Source organism: Aquila chrysaetos, chromosome Z (genome assembly GCF_900496995.4).
Source record: "Aquila chrysaetos chrysaetos chromosome Z, bAquChr1.4, whole genome shotgun sequence".
In the NCBI taxonomy this organism is placed as follows: Eukaryota; Metazoa; Chordata; class Aves; order Accipitriformes; family Accipitridae; genus Aquila; species Aquila chrysaetos.
This window is the reverse complement of record NC_044030.1, coordinates 48420075-48444993: the sequence shown is the minus strand read 5'-3', so window position 1 is coordinate 48444993 and position 24919 is coordinate 48420075. Positions and strand designations below refer to the sequence as shown.

Sequence of the window (24919 nt, the reverse complement as noted above, 5' to 3'; positions counted from 1 at the left end):
CCTGTTATTTTAACTGTTAATTCCTTCCTGCTCTAGGGAATTTGGGCAGCTTGCTTTAGATGTGCTGGAGAAAGCATTCAAACAAAATGAGCAGATGGCCATGAAGTTGCTGACCTATGAACTGAAAAACTGGAGCAACTCAACTTGCTTAAAACTAGCAGTGTCTGTGGGGCTGCGGCCTTTCGTATCCCATACTTGCACACAGATGCTGCTGACTGATATGTGGATGGGACGCCTGAAGATGCGGAAGAACTCCTGGTTTAAGGTAGCATCACTTTAGCTTTTTCTGAGCATTTACCTGCTGTTTAGATGCTTTATACATGTCTTTGTGGTTATGAACGTGTCTAATGCAGCTTCAGACAAATGTGCTTAAGTATGGATTGGAACGTGCACATCTGGGAGAGAAAAGAAAGATGGGAAGACAGTACTTGCTTCTGGTTTACTTCTTTGCAAAAGCAGCTGTCGGATGACGTTAGGAGAATGCATTTCGTGAGGGTTTTTTTGCTGTTCCCATTCTCTCAGCACCCTTCAGTTCCTCCCCACCTGCTCTCACTGCCCTGCATTGCTGGTTCTCCATCTGAGCTGCTGATGGCAGCTGCTGATGCCCTCTGGTCATAGGGAGCCATATCTAAAGTATTCCCAGATACCATGACACTCTTCAAAGCCACAAAACAGTCAAGAGCAACGCACTTCTTTGGAGGCTGTAGGAGTGTGATAGAGATTCCCCACACCAGTGGCTCCCTCCCAGGCCAATGGAATTGCACTGGGTTTGTGCATGGCTGACTATGGCCTCAGGTCTATGCTATCACTGCTGAATTAATTTCCTGAATCTTGTGTCTCTCTTTTAGGTCATTATCAGTATTCTCCTGCCTCCCACCATCTTGATGCTGGAGTTTAAAAGCAAGGCAGAAATGTCTCATGTGCCTCAGTCTCAAGACTTCCACCAGTTCACATGGTATCATGGGGATCAGAGCCCAACCAGCATTAAAGATGCCTTGTCTCTGGTTAGTCTGCAATGTTCAGTCATTTATGTGTCAAGGTCTGTCTGTTTACCACAGTATAATCCTGTGGAGTGAGGAGAAGGTGATCAGCTGGAAGTGTCAGGGCCCAATTCTCAAGAAGTAGGTATTTGATCCCTGGTTTGGATACAGACTGAAGTGACCTTGGACAATTCACTTCATCTGTCCTGGGTGTCATTTCTGTGCTGGTCATAATGAGAAAATCCTTCCCAACCTCACAAAAGTATAATGAGATTATAATTATCTGTCAGTTACACAGTTATTTTAGGGCACAAAGTCTATTCAAGCTGCAGATAAATACCTATTCAATCTTGTATACCAAACAATCTTAAGAATGGTTTCATATCGTACACAAAATCATATCCATAAAACTCAATTCAGGTTGCCCAGTTTTGCTGTCCAAAGCAGGGAAACAGCAGAACTGAGGCAGGCCAGGTCTCATCCTCTCCAGCTCACTCCTTCCTTCTGCTCTGCCTGGCCAGTAGCCTCTGCCCCACGTCTCAGCTGCAGCCTCTCCCCCTCTTCATGGCCATCCTTCACTCTTAATCTCTCCTTGAGATTTTGTTTCCTGAATTACACCATAGCCCTTCCAGAGGTCTAGCTCCTGCCCTACTTGTTGAAAAACAGGGTATCTCTTCTTCTGCATCGCTTGAACCTAGCAGAGATGCCATTTAAAGCACAAGAGAGGCACTGTGCTTTTGGTTTAGTTACCTGAACTGAGTCCTGAAACACTCTGCAGGGACCTGTGGTTGTGCAAAAGTCCTTCTTAGGCCTGTCTGTGGGGAGTCTCCAGCACAGGTGAAGTCTTTGCCTTTTAAGATCTGAATTCCCCCAGACTTCCGCTAAACAGAATTGCCTGTCCTTTCTTTTTCTCATTCTCCACAAAGCATTCCTTAAACTGAAAATTTCCAAAAGTTTTCAGTCTGAGGTAGACAGCAGACACAGAGAATTTCCATCCAAAAAGGTAAATGTTGGTGAGGTGCTAACAAATGAAAACAGGATTGTCAAGTGAGAGCTGTCAGGCAATCTTTTTTTGCTCTGCTTATCTTACAGCATGTAAGTATTGTAGATTGCTTGGGACCTTCTCAGTTAACTTTCAATTTGTGTAAAATGAAAGACCGTGGATTGTCTTTGAGGGCTTTTGCAGCAGCATGGTAGGCTTGTCAATGCCACGCTTGTGTTTTCTCTCTCTGATGCAAAAAAATGCTCAAAGCCATTATATCCTGCAGTGCCTGTCTAATATAGTCAGTTCAAAAATGCTTTTTATGGGGTTAGGTAACAGCTATCATACAGAGGACAAGCCAATTGTAATTATTTGCAGCAAGACCACCCCTGCAGTCTGGTAGAAGGCAACACAGCAATGGACATAAGCACTTTTCTGACCTGCCTCAGACACGCTGCTTCCTTCCTGTGCTAGCAATAAGCTTAACCTCTGATTGTATCTAATGTAGAGTGTTGTTTAAAACAAAGGGCTGAGCTACTACTTTTTCTTAAATACTCTGATATGAAGTATTATAGAAGAATATACAGAAAATTTCAACAGTGTACATGTGCCACATAGAGCATCTTTCACACACAGTCATAAATTCCAGTGACCTGCTACAGCTGGAAATTGCACTCTTTCATGGGACAAATTCTCTCCTTCACATCGGAGGATCTGATATTAACATGCTGGGATGATTCTGTGTATCAAATTCTCTGGTTTAGCACTTCTTTGAGTCTAGTGTGATAAAAAGAATCAGTTTTCCCCTGATAACCCAAGGAAATGTTGCGTAGTAGGGGTAAATATGTCACATAAAAGTTCTATACTGCAGATGTATAGTAGCAGTAGGTTGTAGCATTGATTTTAGCCAAGGCAATTGGCCAGCATTGAAACAAAACTGAACAAGGTAGTCTGGTTCCCTCAGCCTTGCCCAAGTATTAGCTATTTATAGTTTCCCCAGGCCTCTCTCCTTCATCTCTGGAAACTCCTTTAAGCACCTTCTGGTTTTGTCAGTTGCCCACTGCTCTGTGTCTGCAATTCTTTTTAGGCTTCAGTGGCCATCAGATATTTGTACTTTCAGAGGGGTACTCAGACAAATATCAAACTCTGGATACAGAATCAAGTGTGTTTGCTTTTTTGGTTTTATTTTACTGAAGATAATAAAGAAGTTACCTGTATTTTTTGTAGGCAGATCTTTGCAAGAGAGTACTTATTTCATCCTCATCTTCATATCAGGCATACAATACATCAAAAGAAGCAATTAGATTCTGTATTTAGAATTTCATTGTCTTGACATTTTCGATGCGACTGTATACATGAGCAGAAATAGAAATGTGATGCTTATTCCCTTATTTCAGGATGTGCCACAGTTGTCAGTGGAGTTCTAGCTAACACAGTTATGTCGTATTGGGAGTTGTTATTTACCTGTATTTCACAGATGGGGAAAGTGAGACACAGAGTGATTAAGTGACTTTGCTTAAAGACTTAAAGAAATTGTGGCAGAAACAGGAGTGGATTCAGGTCTGGTGATGCCCAGTCCACTGCCTGTGGTCATAAGAGCAAACTCTAAATGAGTATTTATAGTGGAAAAGTGTGCATGTTAATTGTTGCAAATGAGATGGCTGTAACCAGACAAAATCAAGCTACACTAATGGTTTGTATATTCAGAACAAAGCTTAAACATCTGTGCCTGTCTCCCCTCTAACATGACACAACCTTTGCAATCATAGACCATGGCTTCTTACTTTTAAAATGCTGTTTCCTTTTAAAGAAAGATTATGATGTGGAGAAGGTTGCCCAGAAGTCTGATGAAAGCCAAGTAGACGGTGGACAAGGAAACCTGCCTGGCACTAGAAAAATCTATGAGTTCTACAACGCACCAATTGTCAAGTTCTGGTTTCACACGGTTGGTCATCATGTTAGAACTCAGATTGCCAAAACCTTCCTTTAATCCTTCAAATACTGCTTGATGCTGCTTTTACTTTGCCTGGCATGGATTTGCAGCCACTTAGTGTTTCTGCTAAAATCATGCAGCTGCATTGAAAAAAAGAAAAAAAAAAAAAGGAGAATGATTATAAGGAACTAAAGAAAAACCTGAGCACAGCTTTTTACAGTGTTTAATTGCACATGTAGAAATAAATTTGAAGCTGGCCTTAACTACCTCACAGATATTTGTGTCCCTTTCTTTAGGAACTGTTTCTGAAGGAGTGAATATTAATCTATAGGATATCATTTGCTATAGAGAAATATGCATTTATTAAATTAATTTTAGTAACTAGCCCTGTGTCAGTAGAGCTTAGGATGTTCAAGATCAGGCTGCCTGTTGGGTCAGACCACCATGTACATAAACTGTTACTCCTTTAACAGGGTGTGGTTAACTGCTTTATAAGTTAATCTATTATCTTAGATATATTTATAGCGTGTGCTGGTACCTTTAAAATATGTGCTTTCCACCTAATACTGTTCTTCCTGTGTTTTGGAAGGCACTGATTAACCGGCAGTGATTCATATAGCTTTGAGAATGGTTACTTGCTCCCACGGAAGGATAGGATAAAAGCATGGCACTGCCTTTACATTCAAGTAACGGTTGTGCAGATAAAATATTCTGTCTCATATATGGGTTTGGGGCCTAGGTGAACATGTGCTGCAATAGTTCGTCTTCTGCTCCCATTTTTTCAGGGCTAAAGCACCAATTTCCAAATGATGTTTAAGGATATTCCCATAAAAAATACTTTGGAGAACTGGAGGAAAGATTTTGGGCTCAAAAATCTGACAGTTTGAATACATATAGTTAGGCTAATCACCTGTTAATATGTTTGCAGAAACTTGTTAGAGATTTTTGTGCATATGGATTATATACCATGTGTTTTGTAGATGGCATACATGGCGTTCCTCATGCTCTTCACTTACACTGTGTTGGTGAAGATGGAACCAAGACCAAGTGTGCAAGAGTGGCTTGTTATCATTTATGTTTTCAGCACCGCTATTGAAAAAGTCAGGGAGGTAAGCTTTTCCATTCACACTTCTCAACTATAGAGGATATATTATAAACCAGAGAATACCATAAACTGAAGAATGTGAAATCCTGCATTTTTTTTGCAGAGAATTTAACAAAGGAAAGAATTATACAGGGCATTTATTTCTGAGAAGTCTTTTGTTTGAAGACCATTACTTGGGCTTTGAAAATGCATCTTAAAGTTTGTCCTTAAAGCTCTGTTTTTGTGTAAAGCCAGTGGTAATGTGCAGGTCACTTGAGAGTGATTGTGCTGAATTGAAATTTGGAGCCCCAGTATAGGCACCTGTTTTGATACCGAAAAGTCGGTTGAAGAAACTCTCTAAGACTCGTTTTGGAGTTTTAGAAAGCAGGCATTCTTTATTGCAGCGCTGGATGCACGGGACATAACTCCACCCAGCGTGTATGCCAAAGCTTCAGCACAAACAGGTTTTATGGGGTAACTAATTACATATTAATCAGATTAGTATACATATACATAAAAATTATTGTGACTGATTATCATAGTACTGCCTACGTCCGATCATGCGCAATGGTTCTTCATTTGAGTCAAAGGGCTGCTTTTGTGACCACTGACCCATTTGAAATTCTGTTGGCTGACCTTCAAGTCTTTGTTCGTCATCCTTGTTCTTTGATCTTGGAGCTTAACATGGTTTCAGTCACATATGGTCGGTTTCAATATTATTCTTATCTAATGTACAGGAACATCCAGTCATAAGAGCAAAGAACTGTAAAACTTATGAGTAACTACCTCTACTAGTTAATTACCTGGCTACACTTTTGTCTATTGTTTCAATCATAGTGTTAGTATAAGATTTTTAATAATTATTTACCAAATCTCACCTTTAGAGTCATCTAGCAGCAAACCAGTTTCCACAGCTGGTACAAAAATATTAAAACCGTAAAAATATTTAGACATACCATACAGAATGTATGGACATATGCTATCAGTTTCTTAATTTTTTTGAGTGGACCATTAGGTTTCTTATAACGTATATGGAATTTGTCTTTAGATATTTACTTTCAGCATGGACATTGTTATCAATTAAAAGGTGTTATGTGTAGAATAATCTATGGGTCTCCATCAAGTCTAACTGACCTTCTATAAACAAAACTGGAAAAAACCCACCATCAACTTTTAATGCTGGATTCACTGAACATGGAAAAATTATATTCCAATCAAAATTAATTGCAATTATTTGCAGTTGATTAGATCCAAGCTTCTGAACACAACTTGCACTCCAAACCTGAGGTTGGGGACAAAGGCAGCTATATGTTTCCCAAATTATTGTATCTGGTCAGACATATCTTCACTGTAGAATCAGCACATAGTAAACAATAGTAGTGTGAATTGTCTTTTATATGACATTTGAAATGCTGTACTTTTAGAGGAATAAAACTGCAAAAAAGCAGTCACAGTTCTGAGTGAAGGATGCTGTTACAACAGATCACTCAGAAGACTGTGACATCAGTATGAGAGAGGTGAAGGATTTCAAGGGGCAGCAGAAATACTGGGAATATATTGAAGCTTGAATAAACATGCAAGTTCTGTGGCTGCATGAGATAAAATTGAAAAAACCTACACAAGGATTGTGTAATTGAGAAAAAAATTGAATGTGAAACAGCAAGCACTTTGGAAATCACTGTTGTGCTGTTGCATCGTGTTGATGGTGGAACAGTGGAAACATCAGCTCTTCAGCTCTTCCTTCTAGCATTAACATTCATTGGAGACTTTGAGATTCATGTCTTCTAGTTGATTTTCTTTGTCCATGTACTAGTTCTGGTCTGCTGGCAAAGACTTTGTAGGACACTGTGTCTTACACGTGCAGCTAATTAACTGCTGAGAGCCTTGTTTTATATAACTGCAAGACTCTGTTTCTCTAGATTGTATCAACTAATTATTAAAGCCTTAGGCCCTGATCCGGCAACTAGTTCCTCATGTGAGTTAGTCCAGCTGTATTGAGTAGGATCACTTGTTTACATTAATGTGTTCATATGCATAAATTCTTGCAGAATGAGGGCGTAACATTTCAAAATCTCTCCTTTGCTTGGTACTTATCAGTGTGATCTTACATAGCACTGCATAATTGGCCTCACTTGCACAATGTGCAAAGGTTTTATTTGTGGCCTCCCAAAGATTCCACTTCACACATTTGCTCAGTGAAGCTTAAAATCCCTTTGGGGCACCTCACAGTTCAGGGATTGAATATTTCATTCTTTACCTTGCTAGTTGCCAGCAGTCCTTTTTTTAGCGTGTCCTTGGTGGAATACAAGGATCTTTCTTTATATTTTCAGTCTGAAATAAAAGGCATTCGTTATTTTCCCATCAGCAAGGTTAGGTTGGTACTTTCCATGACTTAGGGGCTTTTGAAAGGGCTGTTGCAGGTTGTGACCATTCCTCTAGAATAAATGCTTGTTAATTTATAATGATATGTAGGCATAACAGTTCTATATTGGCTGCTCTTTTGTGCTGAGGAATGTGCTCTTTAGTGAATGGGTTCAGGCTCAGAATCCATTTTCCTTAGAAAGAGCTATCCTATTTGGTATGGCATACTTGAGCAATACAACACTGTAAGTACAAACCTCAATGAACTGTGAATGGCAATATGCAGTACACAGGTCTGCAAAAAAAAAAAGGAAAAAAATTATACATTCCCAAATATCATGAAACAGTTCAGACAGAAAAGGTTAAAGAAAGTATCTGTGACTTTAATGGAGTTTGTTTGTTTGTTTGTTTGTTTGTTTGTTTGTTTGTTTTTCCCACATTCTACTCAGGTATTTATCTCAGAACCTGGAAAATTTCGCCAAAAAGTGAAGGTTTGGGTTTCTGAATACTGGAATTTTACTGATTCTATAGCTATCATCCTGTTTATGATTGGTTTTGGCTTGCGCTGGTCCGACCCCCCTGTTCAAACTGCAGGGAGGCTACTTTACTGCTTGGATATAATATTTTGGTATGCTCGGCTCCTTGATCTTTTTGCTGTGAATCAGCACGCTGGCCCATACCTGACAATGATTGGAAAAATGGTAAGTATTATGCTTTGGAGCAATATTTTTGTAGGTAAGGCATTTGTTGAGAAATGTGTAAAGGTCAGAAGTGACAGAAAAGAATGATGGTCAAAGGAGAGGTCACCCAATAATTCATAGTGAATGTATTACCTGAAAATACCATGTCTTTTTCTGTTTGTGAGTTGACCAAAATCAATTTCAGTTCTCTGTAATTTATTCATTATTTGAATTTATTCACAAAAGCCATTTTTGCTTCGTTCCTTAGAGAAGGGTTGCATTTGAGTTGAGTTTCTGATCCAGCTTGATAATAGGAGAAAGAAAAATCACTGTCTCTTGCAGACAGGCTCACTACTGTAGATAATTCCCCTAGCTCTTGGAAACTGTCTCATTATTATTTTACATTTTGATTCAAATAATTATATCCCATTTTAGCAGGCAAAATTTCTCTGAGATCAAAGTTAATTTTTTTTCTCTTTTGGTATAAGAACTGCTGCTGAACTGCTGCTTAGTCTTTAGGGACATCTGCAGATTCCCACTGTAATTTCCCTCAGTTATTGGGAACTATCTTATTAATGCTTTTATATTCTGTCTTGCATAGTAATTCCAATTCAGTATTAGAAGGCAAAATAATTTTCACTGCTATTCCTTGCTCTCAGTTTGGAAGAAATACTACTGAGGAAAAGCACTATCATAAGTTCTCTGCATTTTTCAAATCTTGCTTAAGATCTTAAGAGGGAATTGAGAGGCAAGCAGGACTTGTGGCCTTTTTGGTCCAGGGTGACTTTAACCTTTATAAAATATGTGGGTAGTCCAGGTCATATAAATAATTATTTTTTTTTCCTTCAGCATATTAGATTATTAGCCCTGGTTTTATATTCTGATTTGTAAAAACAGTGGTTAATACTCTTCCCTAAAGTGTATGTCTCCTTTACATATAATTAACACAGCTAATTCTTTCATGCAAACATGTCTTCCAGACAGCAAACATGTTCTATATTGTGGTCATGATGGCCATAGTCTTGTTGAGTTTTGGAGTGTCACGAAAGGCAATCCTTTCACCAGAGGAGCCTCCTTCTTGGACTCTGGCACGAGATATTGTATTTCAACCCTACTGGATGATGTTTGGTGAGGTCTATGCTGGAGAAATAGATGGTAGGTAATTTTCACAGTACAACCTAACAGCTTGAATCTAATGCCTACTTTGGGCTACTAGACTTTTGATTACATATTGAGTCTATTCTTTCTCAAACAATTTTGATTCCAGAATATATGTGTCCTTAATGAGTAATACTGCATGAATAAATGTGAGAATATCAGTTTCTTTGTTAAAAATAAAGAGTAAGGTTTAAAACCTTCAAATTTAGCTTTTCAAATGAAGTATATTGCAAAGCTCAGAGCAAAGCACATAGGAAATAATACTAAGCTAGTTCATGGTCAGGGGATCTGGCGGTGAAATGACTTTCCAATTAGGCGAATCCAAAGCTACTGATCTCTTGGAGAGAAGACTACAAAGTTGCCTTAAAGGAAGAAAGAATAAGGGGAAAACAAAAAGAGGAAAAATAAGAAAGAAAAATTATTTTTCACCATAATAAGAGTTACCTGGTATCATTCTTAAATAGATAAACCAGTTGAACATAGGGAGAATAGAACCAATCAATGTAAATAGGAAAAAATTTATATTTTGATTATGGCTTTGACCTTGACTCAGTAAGAGAGAACCAGACACTCCAGGAGGTATTTCAGCATTACAGATGGAAGGCACTCTCATGCTGCTAAGTGATGGGTACAAGTAAAATAGTCCCTAAAATAGAAAAGTAGGTATGCAAATAGATACAAATACTTAAGATACATAGTTCAGCAGAGACCTGATTCATTAAAATAATTTAAGATGTTGCATCCATTTTATTGCTGAAACAGTCACATGATTGCTATGTATTTTGGTTATATTAAGTCAGAATTCTTTAAATGAAAGCATACTCTTAAGTTTCACAGTTTAATCCATTTAATCACTTATTAATGCTAAACCTTTAGAAATTTGAGACTTCCCAAATAAAGCTATGATTTCTCTAATGACTCTTTATGCTGTGGAATATGTCCTGAATTTAGGGCTGGTGCCTTTTAAATGTGTTTTAAAATTTCCTCAAACATGTGATATTTGCTTAAAGATTATAAAGACTGAAAAGTATGTATTTTGACAGTTTAAAAATATTAAGAGAGATCTCTTAATTTCTATGATTTGTTGCTTTGTCTCACAAATATTTGTAGCCATATATCCTTTTGCACATGAGTTAATGTGATCTTACTGAAGGTCTGAAGGAATAACACTCCAGTACTGATAAAGCAGCCCTTGCGCTGTATCCTTTCCACAGTGCAATCAGTGAAAACTTTTCCACTTGCTTTAAGGATCAAAGATTTGGATTTCAGTTTACTTGAGTGTATGCCTTCTCTCAAATACATTTCAGCTGCATTATTTTTCCCTTTAACAAAAAGTCAGGGTGACTGGCGTAAGAATGGATATGTATGAAATGGTGTCTACAGCTTATGAATTGCAATGGAAACTATGGGGCAGTAGTACCATGAAGAGGTCTCAGATCTCCTTTATGTGGAATTAGACTTTTTAGTTGGAAATTTAGTATGTATCTCCATGAAAGTAATGAGGACTATTCTGTTTCTTGCTGGGGCAAATGACAACCACATGCCATTGTTGTGCTCTGCTCTGATTTCCATGCTAAACATGCTCTGTATGTCCTTCAATTTCAGTCTGTGAAACCAATGAAGACTGTCCTCCTGGCTCCTTCCTCACACCGTTCCTCCAAGCTGTCTACCTATTTGTGCAGTACATCATCATGGTCAACTTGCTTATTGCTTTCTTTAAGTAGGTACCATGGTATATTTACTACAAAAGCAAAAGCAACTAATACATGTTCTGCCAACACTTCTGCAAAAGCCTTTCACCAAAAATGCCACAGCAGGGGCATGTTGATGGTGGTTGTTACCCCATCTTCCATGGGGATCCAGTGAATAAAAAAAGAATGGTAGAGGTAAGAGGGTGGGAGGAAGGGGATGGTGAGCAGACACCTAAACTGTTTTGCCATTTAAACAGAGTCTGACTCTGTGAAAGTGGACAACTCCAGCTGGCAAACAAACAACATTAATTCAGCTCTGAAGTAGTTTGTCCATTGTTCGTGGAAGTTGTATTTGTTGTGCTGAGAGCCTATATAAAGTTCATCATAGGGTAGCCCAAGGTTTAAATTGACAGATACGTGGAGAAGGTATTCAAGGGAAGAGGATAATGACTTTGTAGGAGCATGCTCTTCCTTTAGGAAATAATTTGAAAATTCCTGTTGTTTGGTGCAATTTGATATGTTCTAGACTGAAATCTAACTGTAGTGTTTTTAACTATCTGCTTTTTAATGTCTGTTGCCTGAGTAGGAATGCTCTTTATAGTAATTCTGTAGTAATTCATAGTAATTCTATAATATTTAATCAGTGTCTTTATAGTAATTCTGGCCTTTCAAGTTTTAACAGGGAAGCCTTTGTAGTAGATCAAGTTCTGTAAAATATTAGTAAAGAGCAGTCTAACCCAAGTAGTTAATTATTATTTCCTAGAGTTCTAGTATTTCTGGGGAAAAAAAAGTCAGCTGTAGGTTAAAAAATTTCAAATGAAGAAATGTAGTGATTAATATTCAAAAAAACCTGAATGATCAAAACTCATCCTATTCCCACTTCCAATTAGAAATCCCTTTCCTGAAATTGTGGCAAGGCATCAATTTTTTTTTTTGTAATACACAGCTGTGAAATTGTAATTTGAATTATTTCTAGATTTAAACCTTCAGCAATAATGATATGTTAAATCTTCTGCCTAGTGATTTGATTGTTCCAGAAGTGGGACCAAAAATGGGTATGAGAAATATATTTAATTATGCTCCCAGAAGCAAAGCTGATGTTTTTGTGATTATATGCTGGCTGTGTAGTATGACAGTGCAACTGAAATTACAGTGCCAGAAACCACAAAGTTGCTTTCCTGCGCTTGGGTCTATAATAGTAGGTACAGGAAATTATTCAGTGCAACAACAGTCACGTTTAGTAATATAACAGCTCCAAAGACTACCCTGCAGAAGAATTGCTCGTGTAGCTGTGTCTTGCAGCAAGTATTTTGTTTAGGGGGAGTGCAAAGAACCATTTTGTTAACACTGTTTCCTTAGCCTGACTCCTACATTTAATCCAGTCCAAAGAGGCAGACAATGTTGAATTCTCAGTTAGGCTATGTATTAAAGTTTAAATAATCTGGCTGAGATTTCAAAGCCACTTCAGGGATATTTTTTGCCCAGTTCCCATTAATGTGAATGGGAATTGGATCTCCAAATCCGTTAGGCAGCTTTGAAGATCTCATTCTCAGTGCACTAGCTGCAGGCACATGCTGCTGCTTTGTTAAATGAAAGTTGCTAAGCTGATTTACCTCACTGGAGGGATGGGACTTTTCTTCAGTGTCAAATTAGATCTGTAGACAAGCATCTTGTGCTGTATTGGGAGTATTCCTCACAGGAGTGTTTCACCCTCCTTCCCCCTCTATCTTTCTTCTCAGTAATGTTTATTATGATTTGAAATCCATATCGAACAAGCTCTGGAAGTACAACCGGTACCGCTACATTATGACCTACCATGAGAAGCCATGGCTGCCCCCACCATTCATCCTCCTGAGCCACATTGGACTTCTCATAAACCGCATCTTCCACCATCGGCCCCCAAATGAGCTGGATCAAGAGGAAGGTGACGTTGGACTAAGTAAGCAGAGCTAAGCTGGGGACTAAAAGAAATAGTTCATGAGGAATGTTTTGCCAGCCTCCCATCACTTTGTAGCTCAGTTCCTCCAAAAAAAAAAAAAAAAGACATTCTCTGAGTAGGAGGCTGTTTTTATTTGCAAAACTGAATTTAACCTGCTTGTCTGAGAACTCTTGTAGGAAAAAGTGACTGTGACTAGGGGAATGCTTTGCTTTGTATGTGGCTTTTGCTGTGCTACATACTGTGCATCAGTCAAAATACATCACAACTCTGAGCTGAAATAAAGTGACAGCAACTTACTCCGTAGGAATGAAAAGCCTTATTTTGAAAGAAAGTAAACAATACTGGAGGTACACATTTCTGTATGTTTGTCCTGAAAAGACCAACAATTCATTTTTAATTGCCCAGAGAAAGTAGCCACAGAGGAGATCCAGTGATGGCAGATGCAGAGAGAGAGAACATAGATAGGGGCCTCCCACCTCCACGCTGCATCTTTGCCTTTGTGCACAGGCTCATCACTGCACCTTAAGCCCACCTCCTTCACCCTTCCCAACCTGGATTTCTCCATCCCAGGGTCCTTCCTAATGACTTTTTCAGGCAATGCCAGTTCCCTGTCCCACTGTCACCAGCTCCTGCAGCTCTGCCAGGAGCAGCCCTAGCCATTGCAGGGAGGGGACCACAAGGTGTTGGGATGGGAATGACTACCCAGTAGTGGGGCTTGGTGGTTGGTGGGGTGAGGCAGGGGAATGGGAACGAGGAGAGGCTGGTGGCTGTAACCTTATCTAAAAAAACATAGGGGTACATTGGTGCGTAGTATTATATGGCCTCATCCTTTTTGATGCAATGTATATCCTCGATGCCTAATAACAGAGGTGAGCAGACCCTGCGTGGGTTATGGTTCACTTAGAATTTTCTCTGCTGAACATGAATCCCTGAAGATCTGGCATGCTCACAGGTGGTTACAGAGTTAAAAAATGGGCTTAACTAATCAATGCTGAGCCGCTTTACTCCTGCTGCCAGGCTCAGCTCCTCTATCATGACTAGATACATCAGCCTGCCTTTGAAGTACCACTGTTTATTTTATATGCATGCATAGTATAAGTCACTGACATAGCATAGAGAGCGTCTTTCTTGTAAGGTGCATTAGGCACAAGAAAAACCAAAACACTGCTTAGCACATCTAAAAGTCCTTGGATAGAAGAGGGCTTATGCCTTGCCTACACTTTTCTCAGAAAGAGACTTTTTTCTGTTTATGTACTTTTGTGTCCCTTTTCTATATGCCTATGCCTATATGCCTATGCATTGCTTGATAATTACTTCATAAGTTTCTTCTACTTAAATTTTGGTGTGGTTAGAATTAACTGGTTTTAGCAATGAGGATCCAGTGCCACCCTGTGGAAAATCGATGAAAGTACCAAGATACAGAGAGTAAAATCTTGGAGGCAAGAACACAGATGGGTTAGGGGGAAAAGGAGCCTAGGAGGTGATCCAGTCTCATTCGGAGTGAGATGGGGACCCCAGAGAACTGCGGGGGGCTTCCCCACTGAGCTGTGTGTCGCAGCCGAGTATTACATGCTTATAGCAAATACTGCCGTGTTGCTTGACACAGATAGCCCCTAGCAAGGGCAGTGAGGACTCTGGTACCTAAAAAAAGGAAAGAAAAAAGGCGCTTTTCACCATATGCATTTCTCCATACTGACTTATAATTGATCTGTTCTCTCAGAAGTCATGGTGTGCTAGAAGAATAGCATCATAAGCAGCCCAAGCTGTGGGGTTTTAAACTTTTGAATGTGTTCTATTTCACCCAGTAATCTTGCTTATTGTTTTATACGTATGAACATGTGAAGCAATTAGGTGAAAAAAAAAGCTTTGTAGCTTTGAGTACCTGAAAGGACTGTAATTGTTACAGGTGACTAGCCCTAAATGAATGCCTGGACCAAATTATGGTGAAATCTTTGTAAGTCTTACATACCTATAAGTCTCGTGAGTCCCACAAGTACAACAAAATACAGGACAAAGTTTGGGAGAAAATACATATTTGTGAGCAGCAATTTGGGTATGTACTTTTGAGGGTTTAAAAGGGATTGCACTGGAATTTTTGTCAGTGTGATTTTGCTCCCTGGCTAAGGAAGGATAAAAAACACGATTACATGTATTTGGCATGTTAAGTCTTTATACATAAGCCCAAATTCATGGGGTTAAGTCTGATTTATTCCTGTCAAGGGAGGGTGAGGCAAACAGTTCTGACAGTTTTCTTTTTTCCTCATGGATGCTTGTAAACTATTGCATTTGTCAGCATGCTTCATAACAACTCCTACCTCCTTTGTTCAGAGCTGTACCTAAGTGATGAGGAGTTAAAGAAACTCCACGACTTTGAGGAACAGTGTGTGGAAAAATATTTTCATGAGAAGAATGAAAGCCTGAGTTCCAGTGACAGTGAAAGGATCCGTCTGACAACAGAAAGGTGTGTTTTGCTTCAGATTTTTGCTCTTTGCATACATTTGTGATATAAATGGCTTTAATAAGCTAATGCTTTTGAAACAGGTTACGGTCACTGTGAACATGAGGAGTAGTAACATGCATAGGCTTTGCTAATTTGATGGAAATACCATGTATCTGTTTGAACTGATAGCAGGCCTGGCTGGGAAGCCTTGCAGGCAGAATTGCATCCCCAGATGAGTGCAGTGTGCAGGTGGTTAAAGGGGTATAGCAAGGTGTTGCTCAGTTTCACTTTTGCAGACCAGGTGGCACCACGAAAACATGCCAGAGTACGGCATACAATACATGTTAATGTAGGAACATTGTGAGAGTGTTGCTTGTGATTAAGTATAACTGCTGTTTACAGAAATAACCATGTAAGCATTGTAGTGTTATCTGCAATGTAGTGTCTTGGTTTGCAAAATGTCAATATACAACTGTCAATGGGGTTTCAAAACTCTTGGTATTGGCCTAATTTAGCTTTCTATTGAAATCAATGGCAAAGCTGCCATTAAGTTTAATGGGAACAGTTAAAGAAAGTGAGTGCTATAAAAAGTCTTACTGAATGCCAATACTGGTCTCATCTAATAAATGTGTTTTGTCTAGAGAAAGATAGCCTCTTAATCTTTGCCTGCTCATAATCTTATTTTCTGCATACTAAAGCAAAACACACAGGCAAAATGAATGTCCCCTGTAAAAGAAATAAAATAAGTAGCTTTGTTCAAAAGCTGGAGAATCGATTACAGCAAGATTTCATTTAGTGGATAAATATAGATCTGGAAAGGATTTTTTTTCTGAGTGCAATGGTGAAACCCTGCACAGCATTATATGACATTAATACAAGAAATTAATTTAGGTGAATAAAATATTTTGGAACACTGGTCTTTGATTTTATTCAGCTATTGGTTAACTACTACATCTTTTAGTTATTCAGTGACAAAGGAAAAGAGCAACTTCTGCATATTGCCTGCAGCTAGTTTATCATTGTCTTAGTGATAGAGCACTAGGGAGAGTATCTTCAGGAAATGTGAAGATAATGATTTGGTTAAAATGATACCATTCCAGGCCAAGAAGTTCTTGCACTGTTCACTGGGGATTTGAAGACCATAAAAAAAGGCTTTGCTTTTGGGGCAGTTGAATTTTACCTGAAGATAACTGATGGCATCAGATATACAGAATCTGTTCCCAGAGGGCAGATAGGTTCTTGAGAAGACCTTTTTCCCAGCAGTCTCCAGTATTTGAGAAATGCAAGAGTATCTGTAGGTTTGTGTGAGCCTTGTCCTTCTCATTCTTGCACAAGAAGTGTAGGAATGCAGGATGACTGGCTGACAAGAAGTATACTTTACAACATTTTACATTTACAGCAATAGCCAATGCAGCATTGCAAAAGCTGTGTCCTGCTGTCCATGGTTTAGTAGTTCTATGGCAAGGAATGGACATTAGTTGGAAAATAGCATTCTGTAAAACAGATACTCCTTGAACAAAAAGCCTGTTTCCTTAAAAGTCACTGGCTGTTGGCCCAGTAATCTGAAGGACACGTTGTAAGTCTGGATAGGTTTTGTCAAATATAGATATTAATGGGAATGGAAATCACCATTAAAGAAAAAAAAAGGGCTGTTTGAAACACTGACTTTTTGAAATGTGTTAATGGCTTCCTTCATCATCTGACAAACAGAAGTAAACATCTGTGTTTTGGTATTTTAATTATATTTTTTTTTCCACCTAGAGTGGAGGAGATGTTTCTGCAGCTTAAAGAAGTGCATGAGAAGGTATTTTATATCAAGGAGTCTTTACTCTCCCTGGACAGCCAGCTAGGACATTTGCAAGACCTGTCTGCCTTGACAGTGGACATCCTGAAAGTGCTTTCAGCTGTAGACACCTTGCAGGTGGAAGAAGCCTTACTGGCTGACACAAAACATCGAACCTGTAGGAAGCTGCCCCATAGCTGGAGCAATGCACTCTATTCCAAGACCTTGAGCAGCCTGGAATGTTTGTATGACAAAAAATACCACTACTACAGCATGCCACCCTCCCTCTTACGGAGCTTGGTAAGGAGTCAGTGGCCATCAGAGTGCAAAGACCATGTATTGAGGACTGAGAGTAACAAGGTGGTAGAAGACAGCTCTCGAAAGATAGAAATAGAAAGTGACACACTCACTTCAGGAGTATCTTCTGAGACTAAGTCAACCCCTAGATATGGACAATTTTTGCTGGTGCCCCCTGACCATCAGGGAGGGTCTTTCTCTGAGGATGTCGCCTTAAATTTGTCCTTTTTGAGCACTCCTGCCAAGTATGGGGACGATGCATTCAGAGATGAGCTGCAAAGTAGCATTGTGGTGCAGCGAAACTTGCAGAGTGTCAGCCTCATTGGAAAAGAGCCAGAAGATTATCAATGGAGCCGGAGAGATTTTGTTATTCATTTGCCATCAGAAAAGTCTAATGCCGTAGAGGCTGATCATCCTCCTGGTCTCCAGCCGTCGCTCGATATTGAAGAGAGTGCAGCACCCTCCTGCGATGACAGGGAAAAAACTGAAGGTGGTTATGTGAACTGGGGATTCTCTGAAGGTGATGAAAAAGGTGTTTTCAGCTCAGAATCAAGGAAGTCAGCCCTGTGCATACATTCCACATACAACAGTGACTGCAATTGCACGGGTAGTCCTCCCAGACATGTCCAGATAAGAGAATCAAAGTCCTTCTCCTACAACTCTGACAGGTCACATCACAGCAGCAGCATCTCTCAGAACAAGCTGAAACGCAGCACCTCCTTCTGGATCAGCCCACTCTGGAGGGACTGGAGTTTCTGCAGGAGCAACAGCTTACAGTCCCCTAAGAAAGAGAAAAGAGGGAACACCTGCAAGGCCATAGATGGTAATTATAAAACACTACACCTGTACAGTATCTTTTACTGGGGAGCCCAAGACATTATAAAAATGTTTTGCTTGCACCCAGGAGGTATTAACTGCAGTGGAATGTAGTAGGAGAGAGTCCAGAGTTACTCCTTCACTTTCTTTGTGCTAGGTCTGACTGTTGTAGGGAATTTCTGAAATGTGCCTGGTATCCAAGCTGCACCACACTTGTGTGTCAGCCACCCTGATTCTTCCCATCTCATGGGATCCCTATGGCTGTGGCTACACATCTGGGGTGACAGATGGACTGTGCTTGCTCAGGAGAAGTCTTCTGCGCTGGGTGTGCAATGCAAGAGTTACAGGAGCCAAAATAAATTACACAATCCCTAAGAGATATATTAACCGTATCATAGGTCAGATGGGTGCATGGAGAATTAAGAGGTATACATTTTTATAGCCAGTTTAAACCCTTCCTGTCCACCACCAAGTTTGCTTACCAACAGCTAAAATATGGCAGATCCAGTTCTAAGTATGAGTAGTATGAGGTGATGGATAACCTTTGTTGTTTTATACCTTGTGATGGTGCACATCTTTGCACTGAACTGCATAAGTATTAGCTTTGGGTGTCACAAGTCTTTCTCAGCTTGCTTTGGAGATCTGCCAACTCTCAGTCTTATCAGATCTTCTCTTAGTAAACAAAAGCTCTGTAGTTTAATGGTGTTTTTTGACTCTTTCCCACAGAGTCTTTACGATCCAGTGAGCTACACCACAGTGAGGCAACAAAAGCAAAACAACAAAACAGAGACAGAAAGTCTGGGAGAGGAAAGAAGAATCAAAAACCCCTTCAGGTGCCGGTATGTGCAGGTGCAAGAGAATAACGTATCGCATAGCTGTCTTTTTCATTCAATAAGAGCAGTTCTGCAGTGTGGCTTAGTTGAAATTGTATACATTTAAAATGCTGCACACAAATTGGGGCGTCTTTTTTGTGTGTCTGGCTTTAGTTTAATTTCCCTTTTGTTTGAATGTGTGGGATTTCGGTTTTGAATGTGTTAAAGTCTATGGACTTTGCTAGACAGTATACCAGGGCTGTTATTGATTTTACACAGAAAAGAACCAGTCCTTGCACTTTAGCTGGCAGGAGGACTTAGGGAGGCTTCATATGATCTGGGAGAGACTGAAGGAGTGGTGAGCCATATCCAGGCAGTGTTCAACTCTAAACAAGCAAACCAGGCCTCATAAAGTTGTCTCCTGCCTACAAGAGTCCCGCAGTCTTTTCTCTGAATCCATCAAACATTTAGCGCATTTCAGACAGCATATTGATTCTGTCATATATATGGGGCAACTTTCATAACTATATGTGTGTGTACATATATAAAAACCTATTTATAGAGTTATAAAGAGATTCCTAGGATCTTTTTCAGCTGGAAAGAGTTATCTCTGTTTAGTGAGATGAAAGCTGAAGACTGATTTGTTTACATAAGATGCTCAGGTCAGCAACAGATCTTAGACTTGAACTTTGAGACCTAATACCTCTGAAGGTATTCTGAGGAACTTCAAACTTTGTTTTAAAAAGCTGTAGTGCTAGATCTTTCATCAGTAGTATTTACTAGACAAAAGCAATGTGTCTTCTGCAACTTGTAACAGCAATGTGAAAATCTGTTTCTTTGTTGAGAGCAAGTTCAGTCATTGGCATTTCAGCTATGCTCCCAAAGGCCACGTCATAGGCTGTCAGAGGAACTGCAGAGGTGCTAGTCATCCTATAAATCAAGTGTCATTTTGTCTGTATCTTGCCAGGTGATTAGAGTGGATGATTGTCCCCAGAACACCCAAGTGAGCTCAGAGCCCGCAGAGATCAATGTCTGGGATGAGCAAGAGAAACACAGCAAGAACTGGCTCACTGTGTCTAATTTCAGTCAGCTAAGTATGTGATATTTTGCAGATGGTGAAATTCAGAACAGCTTTAAAAAAAGAAGCAGTAAATAAAAATTCATAAATTCAAAGTGTTATCTGCCACTTTCACCTCATGGCATAATTTTTACAGAATTAGACTTAGGTTGCAGACACACACAATTTGGTTATTTGCTGCGTCATTGCAGAGGCAAAAGGGACATAGGTTGGATGGAAGGTCAGTTAAAACTTTCCGGGAGTGCTGTCTGTCTTGCATGGGAGATAGTAGAGTACTAATCCTCACGAATAAGTGGGAAGCAAGGAGGATAATATCCTTGCCACCTCTCCTGAGGTGTCTTCTAAAGTGGCATGCTGGCTAATTGCAAAAATAAACTCTCGTGAATTTCTCCGGGCGCTTACACTCACAGGCAGTGCTGCGATACTGTATCTGCTGGCAGATCCCCTGCATGCATTATTCATTACTCATTGCTCAGAAACACATCCTCCAAAGGGAATAAATGAATTCTGTATTGTCTCTGTTGGAATGAAAAAGGAATGGCATTCTTACTCTTCTTTTAGTAATTCTCCAGCTCTTTCATTCTCAGAAATCCTTTGCATAGTTCATCTTATCTTTCAGTTTTGCTGTGATGCGGCTCACTGGCTTCATTCTGCGAGCTGCTGGGAGAAGCACCAGCGAATGCTGTGACTCAGCACAGCATGGTCTGAGAAGGGCTGCACTCCTCCAGAATCTGCTGACAGAGAATGGGAACAGTCCATTTTAACCCTATGAAATTCTGTTATTGCTTTTATAGCCCATTACACATTTGCTGGGGCAATAGGGTATATAAGTGTTTATTTTATTAGCACTGCATAGGTGCTTTGTTTGTAGCAGTAGAGCTGTTCATCTACACACTGGAAATAGCTGACACCTGCTCTTTTGGCTAGGTTTGGAACGCCTCAGTTACATGCACCAGAAAATGAAAAATCAAGACATTGGTAGGCATACCATACCATTCTGTGATTACCTGAGGCATTCCCGAGAGGTAAGACCTAAGATTGCACGTCCTAGTCCATAGTTTTGGCTGGGATGAGCCCAGGATAGCTCTACTGATGTCCCTGGACTTGCCACTGTAGGTTCTTTGTCATGAAATACCTCTTGAGAGACAAAGAACTTTTGTTGTCTGCTGGCACAGTGTATGTGTGTGAGTAAATGAATAATTTAACAGCTGTTAACACTCTGTTAAGATTATTGAAGTAGGATATTAAATTATTGAGTCATGGAGTAGTTCTGAGTATGAAGTTGGTCGGAAATGACGCATGTGTGGATGTTTAATTAGGCAATGAGTGAGCCCACAGCTTGGTCTTGAACCTATAGGCAAAATTGGTTAGCAGAGTGAAGTAAATTTTGGAAAGTTAGCTACATAGCTCTTAATCTATCACACAGAGATAGTTATTTCTTGAAAAGTGGGAGTTAAGTATTGATAATAATTGCAAAGTTTAGATTTCTTAACCACTGGCTTATAAGCACCGTATCTCATTATTTATCAGAATTAATTTGCAGCTCCATAATCTAAAGGTCCTCTGCCTATGTAAATCAACATAGGCTCATAGACTTTGATGGGGCTAGATCAGTTTATATTTCCTGAAGACTAGGGGCAGGAATCTGGATTATAGAGACTTCTGTCTGTTTTAAAAAGGTGTAGCTAATGGAAGAAAATATATCTTTCACTACATTGCACGGGCGTGTCTGAGAGGTATGAAAGGAAATTAACAAAGACTAAATTAAGAAAAGGAACTGTGAGGTAATCCTTCCCTCTTCCTTTTTCAACAGCACCCTTCCTTGCTTGTTTTACTTATAGCACTCTTGATTATTAAAATGGTGATCTTCAAAGCCTAGCTTATTTTTCACTGTGAATGCTATGAGTTGCCTTTTTTTTTTTTTTAAAGGAATAAAAATAAACTAGATGGTTCCAGACCTGCTGTTCTTAGTGCTGTAGGATTTGAATCCCAAATACCAGGAAAGAGAGCTTGAATGTAAATTTTAAAAATGGCAGGTTTTCCTATGAAAGAGTAGAGAGAGAGAGAAATAGAAATAGAAATAAATTTACTGAATTTGTATTCTGTAAAACCTGAGCGTGGAGTCTAAATGAATAAATCTTTGAAATGTGAAACACGGGGTCAGACAAGCAAAATAAAGGTACACAGGAAAACTGTGTGAAGGGACCATGTAATCTGGTGCTTCAAAACTCATATTAAGATGTCTTGGGTAAAACTCAAGGGTGGGATTTTTAAAGTTCTCAGAAAAATTCCACTGCTTACAGCAGGATCGGAGTGAGGCTGAAACTAGTCACTTCCAGTATGCCAACTTCAAATTATTTATTCTTTCAAGGTACAGCCTCAAATACCCAGTGAGTCATTATGCGTCTCCTTAAGTCCTGTCTGGGTTATGAGTGTTTATGTATATTGTTGAGATGTAGCAATGTTGCTGCATCTAACTGTTCTGCTTGGAGTATGATATATTTTAAAGAAATGTATTTTTCCTAAAGTGGTGCTTCTCAGATTTACCCATTGAACACCAGTGGTTCAGAAATCCCTCCTGATGGGTAGCAGGAAGCAAAGCAAGGGTGTGTGTAGGAAAGTTTTGGTTTTGTTAAAGATTTTTTCATCTGCAAAGCAAGCTATAAGGTGCAAATATGAGTGAAATAAAAAAATAGTGAGTTAAGTTTCTGATAATATTCAAAGCTGAATTTTACTTAAGTTATCTTTAAACTTTGTAATCTTTGAACTTTGTTGGGGGAGCTCTGTTTCTTTTGAGGACTGAAATCTGCCTGACTACTATTCAGAAGAATAATCCCATTTCTGACCAGCACATTATGAAGACCTGGCTGGCCCAATTTTCCCTAATATGGCTGGAAGTTTAAAAGACTATTTGAGTATTTCTTTAACTATAAGACCTGGAAAATATGTGATCTAAATATCACTGGAAAGCTGTTCAGTGTGTTACCTTCTTCTGTTATAGAGGTTTAGGGTACATTTTATTTTCAACCACTGTAAAACCTATCCCTGCATTGGAATTTTCTAATATAAAGAGAGTTGTCTAATACTGTTCATATTAGAAAACCTTCAACATGCTTTTGTGAGTGTATTGAGATAGAGGTGAGTACCTGAGTATTTTATTCAAATGTATAGAGACAGCATGGAGAACTGTAATGTGAGAAAATTAGTTCCATTTTAGTGTAGGTATGGCAGTGCTGTGACTCAGTGCCTGTCAGTGTCATTATTCATGCTAACAATAAGCGTATCAACAAGTGTTTTCAAGATTGTACCTTTTTGAGTGGAGCGTGTATATGACACTGATGTGCAGATTTTACCAGTAAAAGTATCTCTTTTCTTTACAGGATTTGAGTAATAGCATATTTGGAACCACCAAGAAAAGTAATGTGAACAGGAACTCCTCGTATGTATTATTAGTGTATTAAGATATTCATCACATGCTTTTAGAAAGAGAGTGGTACACTTCCTGCAGGTTTCCACTTCAGTCCTGCAATATACTTAGGATGAGAAATTTATGTGAAATGAAGAGTTAAGGCAATTCAGTCTGTTTAAGTTTCTTTAAATGAAGCCTTATTAATGGAGATAAAGGGGATCCATTTAAACAAAGTGTATAATTTTAGGTGGAATAGACACCCCTTTTTATTCTAACAATAATCCAATTTTCTAATTCAATCACTAAGATCACTGTAGCATCTTTAACTAGCCATTATCCCAATCTAGTGAGCATGAAAAGTTGCATTTGCTTTTGCTGTGTGAATTGCATGTTTCCTTTTTTAATAATTAAAATGCTAGCAGCTCCTGAAAGCTTCTCTTATTCTCTGATTAATCTTTTTCATACTGAGTCTGCACATTTACAAAATATTTAGCTTGGTTTTCTTAATGGGTTTTCAATAGTTATTAAGCTTTCATTATATTTAGTGAAAGTATACTGATTTCAAAAGTATTTTCAATTTTATTGTGTATTTTTTAATTTTTTTTGTCCAGCTTGATTGATCATTATCTTAATACTGGGGGTATTCTTTCCACATGCAGTGCTGTTTCTATGTTCCTTTTCCTTTTCTTTCTTATTTTCATCAATTTCTTTTGTACCTCTCTTACTTAGTAACACTGTGGATATAATAAATAAAAGACACTAGAAAGCTGTCACACCCCATGTGATTTCACTATGGGAAGACGAAAAAAGATACCATGTCTTTTACCCGTCCCGTGGTTGGTTGGGTTTTTTTTCGAGGTTTTTTTTGTTTGGGTTTTGTTGGGGGTTTTTTTTGTTTGTTTTTGGGTTTTTTGGGTTTTTTTTACCCAGTCATTTATAGGCAGTAGGCAAACTGCATACTTAACCAGCAGGACTTACAGGCCACTGAGTGGCCTGATTCTGTCACTTTGTCTGTTGTCTTCAGTGGGATCTTTCTGGTCTGTGAGGTGAATCATATCTGCTGTCTGCTGTAACAAAGACTGCTTTAACATTAATGCTGATGCTGTAGTCTTTCTGCAGCCTTGCTAATCCAAAGGACCATCAGTTTTAAAAGTCTGGTTTTGTGCAAGCAATGGTAATGGCATATGTAGCTCTGAATACATCTCAGCATTGATTGAAAAATGAACACTTGTGTATATGATTGAAGTTGTCTTTAAGTGATACCGTTATTGCAGTGTAAACGATGTGAACAGTAGTGCAGAATTGTAAGAGCAGCTCAGCATAAAGCAGACAAAGAAACATGCAGGAAAATGTAGCTATTCATCAGTAACTGAAGATTATTTGTTGATTGTTGCAATGAACAAAGTTGCGCTGAGGGTTACTTTGTTTTATGATTGCTGATCAAACCTTTGTGAATTTCGCCTTCACATAGATCAC

General features: G+C 39.1%; 1 protein-coding gene across 2 annotated transcripts in view; it reads left to right on the top strand.

The window, feature by feature from the left end:
* Positions 1–24919, top strand: part of TRPM6 (transient receptor potential cation channel subfamily M member 6) — a 109379-nt gene that overhangs the window by 63679 nt on the left and 20781 nt on the right. For both annotated transcript variants that reach the window (XM_030004071.1, XM_041120984.1), the window contains 14 exons: positions 37–265; positions 849–1004; positions 3773–3907; positions 4876–5004; positions 7790–8041; positions 9001–9175; positions 10784–10898; positions 12609–12808; positions 15137–15269; positions 17010–18151; positions 18871–18983; positions 19924–20050; positions 20962–21059; positions 23415–23473. In XM_030004071.1, coding sequence (XP_029859931.1) covers positions 37–265; positions 849–1004; positions 3773–3907; positions 4876–5004; positions 7790–8041; positions 9001–9175; positions 10784–10898; positions 12609–12808; positions 15137–15269; positions 17010–18151; positions 18871–18983; positions 19924–20050; positions 20962–21059; positions 23415–23473 — 3063 coding nt within the window. The remainder of the gene's footprint in view (positions 1–36; positions 266–848; positions 1005–3772; positions 3908–4875; positions 5005–7789; positions 8042–9000; positions 9176–10783; positions 10899–12608; positions 12809–15136; positions 15270–17009; positions 18152–18870; positions 18984–19923; positions 20051–20961; positions 21060–23414; positions 23474–24919) is intronic.